A 6407-nucleotide genomic window follows, 5' to 3' on the forward strand; every position below is an offset into this window, starting at 1 on the left:
GTACATTTCAAATCAGTTTTAGAGAGAATACATTTTCTGTGAGGGGGAGGAAATGCAGGCACGTAGAATGAGGTTACTTGATATTTTGGTAGCTTTCATCACTTAAGCTAATAACGTTATTTTGAAGCAAGAGTGTTTTAAATCTATTGAGAGATAAATAATCGCTACATTTTTAACTTGCTAAATTGATCAATTAACGGCCTACATAATATGGCATATGTGCACTAAATTATGAGGAAAAGGGGCCAGAGTCGAGGCTAAAAGCAAATTTATTAGATCAAATAACTCTGAAGGAATCAAGACTCCTTCCCAGGCACCTTTTTTTCTATTCAGACGTATTGGTGGACTGTTTTTTCTTCAATTCGGACGTATTAGTCGATTGTGAATTGGTGGATTGGACGTTGCGTTTGAATCTAGCTAAAAGAGGCAACAAATTTCCCGAGATTATTTAATCGCTGTTTTGTGACATTTCTTTGTGGCAATCATATAATTCAAACGAAAATTACTGTATTTGTTCTGATGAAAATTGTGTTTGAATAGGAAATTTCATATTCAAATAATTTCAAAGCTCCCCATATGATTGATAGTGTCCTCATTTTTTCGTTTGAGAACAAATATTTTGAACCACAAGCAACAAATACAAGCAAACCATTCGAACTTTAAAATCCTTTAAGTTTGAACTCTCTAGTATATTTCCTTGGTTAATATTTTAGTAATCATTTTAGTATCGTTTTGAACGCCTAATAGTTTAAGAATCCTTGTACGCAGCCTTGCTGCTTCCGCTGAAACAGCCGACAGCAGCACGAGGTCGTAACCAATGTTTTGTCTGAACTGTTAAAGATCCTCTGGTGATCAGTCGAATATCTTCGAGACTCCCATAGCTCGCTGAACATCTCTATTGCGATTGAATCCACCATGTAATTTAGGATGATCTATCAATGCAGTCATAACACATGCGGCCTCGATCATACAACATCAATGCGTCGAGACCTGCAGGACAGCGCCCTCTGGCAAGCATGGAAGATAATAAAGTGAGATATTTGTTGCCATACTTCAACTGGCAATCATTAGTGCAGTTCTATTGTTGATGATTTACACTGTTAACAGCAGTGTTCGTATAAAAATGTAGCTTATAAATATATTCCTTCCAAGCTTTTGAATCATTTATTGCATCTTGTCGAGATCAATCGGACTTAACGTTTCATCTTAGGCAATCAATTACTTTAATATAATGATAAGGTAAATTTACTATTGGAAAATGTTATACATTTTTGAAGGCTACTAAATTTTATCAAAATTTTTTACAAGGTCCCCACGAAGGACATACTCTGGTGCGACGTCTGTTTTCGCCAGTTCGACCGCAAATCCCGTTTAATGGCCCATTACAAAACTCACACAGGAGAGCGTCCCTACCACTGCCCTTACTGCTCCAAGTCATTCGCCTCTAAGGGCAACTGTAACACACACATACGCGTGCATACCAGGGAAAGGCCCTACATGTGCCAACATTGCGGCAAGCAATTTTCGCAACATGGACAAATGGTGATACACGTTCGGAGACATACAGGAGAAAAACCGTATGTATGTTCGCACTGCAAAAAAGGCTTCGCTTGTTCCAAAGTGCTTAAAATTCACGTGCGCACGCATACCGGTGAGAAACCGTACGTGTGTGATATCTGCTCAAAGGGGTTCGCGGCGTATGCAAACCTGGTGGTTCACCGCCGTATTCACACTCGAGAGCGACCGTACTCCTGCAAACTTTGCGGCCGATCTTTCGAACATTCAGGCAATTTAATAAGACATGAAAGAAGCCATCACGTTGATGGAGGCATAAGATGTATAAGATGTGGTTGGTTGTTCCAGGAAACTAAAGATTTGGTCATTCACATGAACGGTTCGCACCCGAATGAAGTGAGCCAAGCGGACGTGGACGATTCGCACCCGAATGAAGTGAGCCAAGCGGACGTGGAAGATCAGGGAGAGAGCGTTTCATCATCGATGTTACCACATCATCATTCAAGTTTGATACGCTTAGAAAATTCTCTTCACCAGCACCACAAGACATCTTCACTTGAAGATACTCTCAAAGATGCCAACAACAACGTTAGCACTGCCGGTGTTAACTCAGCAAATAATATCAAAGAGTTTCGACAAGAGAGTCCAGACAGCAGTTGTGTCACCGTCAGCGTTGAAGATGAGGGAGGCGACATGAATCGATATCACATTGAAGCCGGCAACACGCTAAACCGAAGAGAGCTCACCCAAAAACATTTGTCATTAATTCCTTCAAATTTGTCAAAAAACAATTATTTTAGTATCACACCATATAATTCAACTGCAGCAACAGTAAATATCTTCAGTTCTCCCGGTGAAACCTCAGTTAGTGATTTCGAAAGGAAAATACCATACTATATCGCTCCGTTGAAACGCGCGTACAGTAAAGTTTCCAACAACGGCAATAGCAATAGAATTTGTATATCTTGTCCCACGGCTTCATTGGGTGATATAGGCAGTAGACAATTGAACGGGGCTTCTATGAAACCCCTACCAAACTTGTCACCGGTTAGTGATGTATCGTCATCGATTTCTTTGTTATCACGGGACGATGTTCATAGTTCGAACCCTCTAATCAGCGAAACAAGTACAAGTCTAGATACAGTACCTCATCATATTGAAGTATCAACGATTTCAAAGGCTCGTGGAATTATAAACGATAAAACTCGAGACTCAAAATCACTAAAAGAAGCACCCATGAATTTTCAACATTTTTCTTCGGTGAGCAGCAGCGTCTTTTCTGATGGTCCGGGATCTCATCGCATCTTGCATCCTTGGACATGCAATTCTACAGCTTTACCTGTATCTTTCTGCACCTCTGACATGAACCCAGTTTATCCCGTCACGGAACGAGTTTTTCAGACGCACAATTCTGAAGCCTATATGTCACCTATGGACCTTTCTCCAGACTCAAAAGCAAATTTGGCAAATAAGTCTCAAATCTCAACTGGTAGACTGGGTGAAAATTATCGAGAGCTCCCCGGAATTAGTGATAGTAAAATAAATCGAGGTTTAAAACGAAGAGAACTGGAATATGTGCGCAATGAAAAAGATCTTGAACGATGTAAGAAAGATTATCTAACATCCAGCCCGTCCCCTGGTCAAAATGCTGCTCTGGGTCCAAAAGATAAATTCTACAGAAAAATAAAACAATCATCCGATTTAATAGAAAGCAAAACGCGAATTTCCAGCAACAAAGTTCATGACAGTGCTTGTAAATTTCAGCAGATATATGTTGCTGTTACAAATAACACTGACTATACTATGAATGGCATCAATAATTTAGCAAGACCCGCATACCACAATCAGACCAAAGGCACACAAATCAGACACCAACCCACTCCGTCATCTTCTACAAGTGAGAAGTGGACAAAAAGAAATGTAAAAAGCTGCAAAGAGGCTACAGTAGTTTCTCAAGCTTCTCCAAAGGCAATTGGAAATATCATGGAAATTATCCAGAAATCCCTATTCCAGATTTGCCCATTGCAGGAAGACAGGAGGAGCTTCAAACTCAACGTAGAAACTGCTCTCATGGCGCTCGTCGGAAAGTCAACCATTTCGCAACTTGCGCACCCGAACCGAAATGTTGAGCAGGTAAATGCTTACAAGGATGTGAAAAAATAAAACTTAGCTGCAACAATGATTGCAACTTAATCGTAAAAGTGAACATTGAATTTAGTATAGTTACTCAAAGTTTTAATTTTTTTGAGTTTCAACATTGACCGTAGTATTTTCTTAAATTTAAAATATATAAAACATCCCGCTGTGTGTCCATTGATTGAGTCTCTCACTTACCAAAAAAGATTAGTTCATTGTAGTCAATTCATTGCACTTGTTTTTAGTAAGCTCTTAAGGAATTTGCAATAATGCACCCAAAACATAATGATTTCGTTCAACCATTACGATAAATGACTTGAACAAGCACCACAACCATGGATTTGCAATTGACTGACCAAACATAGTTGATGATACAATAATTATTATGCCATAAATGTTCAATAAAAAATTATTTTTCTAACGAAAATGTATTAATTCTCAGGTTCTAGTGAGCCTGTTAGATGTGGTGGGCATGAGTCCATGTGTAGACGTGCGCGTGGATGAGGATGAGCGTCTACGCGTTAACATGCGCAAGCTGCTGGAGTACGGCCTCCCTGAGCCCTCTGCATGGCGCAGCCTCGGGTGGCACCAAGAGGCCATCGAAGCCATCACGGCGAAAATAGCGTCGTGGAGCATTACCAGACAGTGGCGCCAATCCCGGGACCTTTCGCAATTCTCGCGTGAAACCGAAACAGAATCAAAACTCGTTCAAACAAATTCATTGCATAACAATAACATGTTTGCAACTGCGAACTCAGTGTGCTTACCCACGAGCACGCTTCAAACAAGCAACACTCTCCAACAACATTCGAACACTTTACCAAGTGAAATTATTCCCTCGCATACAAACACAGTACCCCAACAGCTGAATTTTGCACACGAGCGTCCAAATCCTCTACGCATTAAATCAGATTATTTTCCCGTTCACAGAGATCCATTCATCATTCACTACAACCCTCGCCTCACGCCTTCAGCTCCTATTCATGATAATCTGAGTGGTCGGAACGCAGAGATATGGAAATCGGACTAAGACGAAGCACGCACAGCTCGCAGGATGAGCGTGGTTAGCGACAGGCGTGAGACCCACTGAGTAACGAGACGACTCTGTGATGATCAAACAGGCGATAAATATGCATACGAAGTGCGATCGTCTGCCGTCTGGAGATAACTTAAACAAGATTAGTTAAAAATATTAGCTGCCAACTAGTAGATAGGGTTTACTTCCATGATCTGACTGCAGCGAATTAAAACCGGTTCTCAAAGTGATATTTATTTCTAGCTTTTTTATAAGATAACCATTCATAATATGTGCACTTTTATAAAGACGCAAGCTTTTTCAGAGAATTATCTGCGAACGAGGGATACGTTTACATGGGTATGGAGCACGAGATTATTGGTTTTCATGAATTTTAAACTATTCATGAGAGAAAGCTTCACCCTGGTGGTGAAATAATCATATAAGTGCAAACCAAAATTGCAATGGAAGGCGCAATCGTATTGATACAAATGCATTCTAAAGATTTATTATTTAAAATTATGATATTTATTACAGTTGATTACATCGTAGTATCTGTGAAAATTATGGTGAATTTACTAAAATTTCTACGTTATGAATTCACGCAGCATTAATTATGCTGCGAAGGAAGGTTATGGTTATGATAGCAAGGTATCAACTGATAAGGCATGAGCTCAAAATAAGTAGGAGGAACTTTGCTGTGCTCATTGATGTGAGGTTTTTCGGTTCATTTTGTTTTTCTATTTTAAGTGTTGTTTAAAATAATTTTTTATTTTTAATCTGTATTATTTATTGTTATTTTTCTCAAAATTTAAAGTGTGAAAGTATGTAGCGTGTGAAAGTATGGTGCGTTTCTGGTGTAAAAGTATGTAGCGTATTATAACAATTGCTGCTGTGAGTTTCTAATACCCATGCCCACTATATAACAACTTGAAAGCATCAATATGGTTATAGTGAGAGTTATTGCTATATTTTCACAACAACATCAGAATATAACGAGTTAACTGCAATCCAGCAATGGCCCGCTCTGTTAACAACTATTATCCACCACAATTTATTACAGTTAACATGATAAACATTAATTTTCCATTCTAATCTGCTGATGGGTTTTAATATAATTTATCTCAAATACTTCTATTTATATGTAGGTAATGTTATGTTAGCTAATTCTTTACAAGTGTTAAAAATGCATGCAAAGTTTCACAGTTATATAATTATTTATTTGTATTAAAATTTTTAATAAACATGCTCAACTTTTTTCTATTTTACTCCAAATATTTCAATCGATAAAGTAACCGGTAAGAAACATATTACTTCGTTTCTTTTTTACTTCTCTCAGAAAAATGAACGTACTCAATGTACGTGCATACATTGTACTCATGATCAATGTACTCAATCCTGAAGAAAATAACGCGTAGCCAGCCAATTGACATACCTAGTCGCTAATCTACACAAACTTAATTCATTAATTGGACGGGTTCATTCAATTTTTCAGAAATATATTAAATTCTAACTAGAAAAGCATATAACCAGAATTTGATGCTGTATAACCACTAGCTTTATTCTCAAATTAATTTTCGTTTAAGTGGAACATCGCGCGAGCCAAATTGAATTTGCGGCTGAATTGATATACACAGAATTCACGAGAATCAGAATCCTGCCAATGAATTGCCTGCCGCCAGCGAAATTCGCATTATAAGATAACAATGAATTTTAGACGATGATTCGCAAATGACGTATA

At 38.4% G+C, this 6407-nt stretch overlaps 1 protein-coding gene across 1 annotated transcript; it reads left to right on the top strand.

The window, feature by feature from the left end:
- Positions 1–953: 953 nt before the first annotated feature.
- Positions 954–5264, top strand: LOC108672539. Its single transcript, XM_018160228.2, has 3 exons — positions 954–1031; positions 1309–3648; positions 4094–5264. The coding sequence occupies exons 1-3, from the start codon at positions 954–956 to the stop codon at positions 4679–4681; spliced, it is 3006 nt and encodes a 1001-aa protein (XP_018015717.2). The 3' UTR covers positions 4682–5264.
- The last annotated feature ends 1143 nt before the right edge of the window (positions 5265–6407 follow it).

Source organism: Hyalella azteca, unplaced genomic scaffold (genome assembly GCF_000764305.2).
Source record: "Hyalella azteca isolate HAZT.00-mixed unplaced genomic scaffold, Hazt_2.0.2 contig6346, whole genome shotgun sequence".
Lineage (NCBI taxonomy): Eukaryota > Metazoa > Arthropoda > Malacostraca > Amphipoda > Hyalellidae > Hyalella > Hyalella azteca.

Bases quoted from the DNA above. Each gene is read 5' to 3' on its own strand.
- LOC108672539 (XM_018160228.2), top strand. From the start codon at position 954: ATGCGGCCTCGATCATACAACATCAATGCGTCGAGACCTGCAGGACAG. The intron at 1,032-1,308 runs GTGAGATATTTG...ATTTTTTACAAG, and splicing joins CAAGCATGGAAGATAATAAA to GTCCCCACGAAGGACATACT. The intron at 3,649-4,093 runs GTAAATGCTTAC...ATTAATTCTCAG, and splicing joins CGAACCGAAATGTTGAGCAG to GTTCTAGTGAGCCTGTTAGA.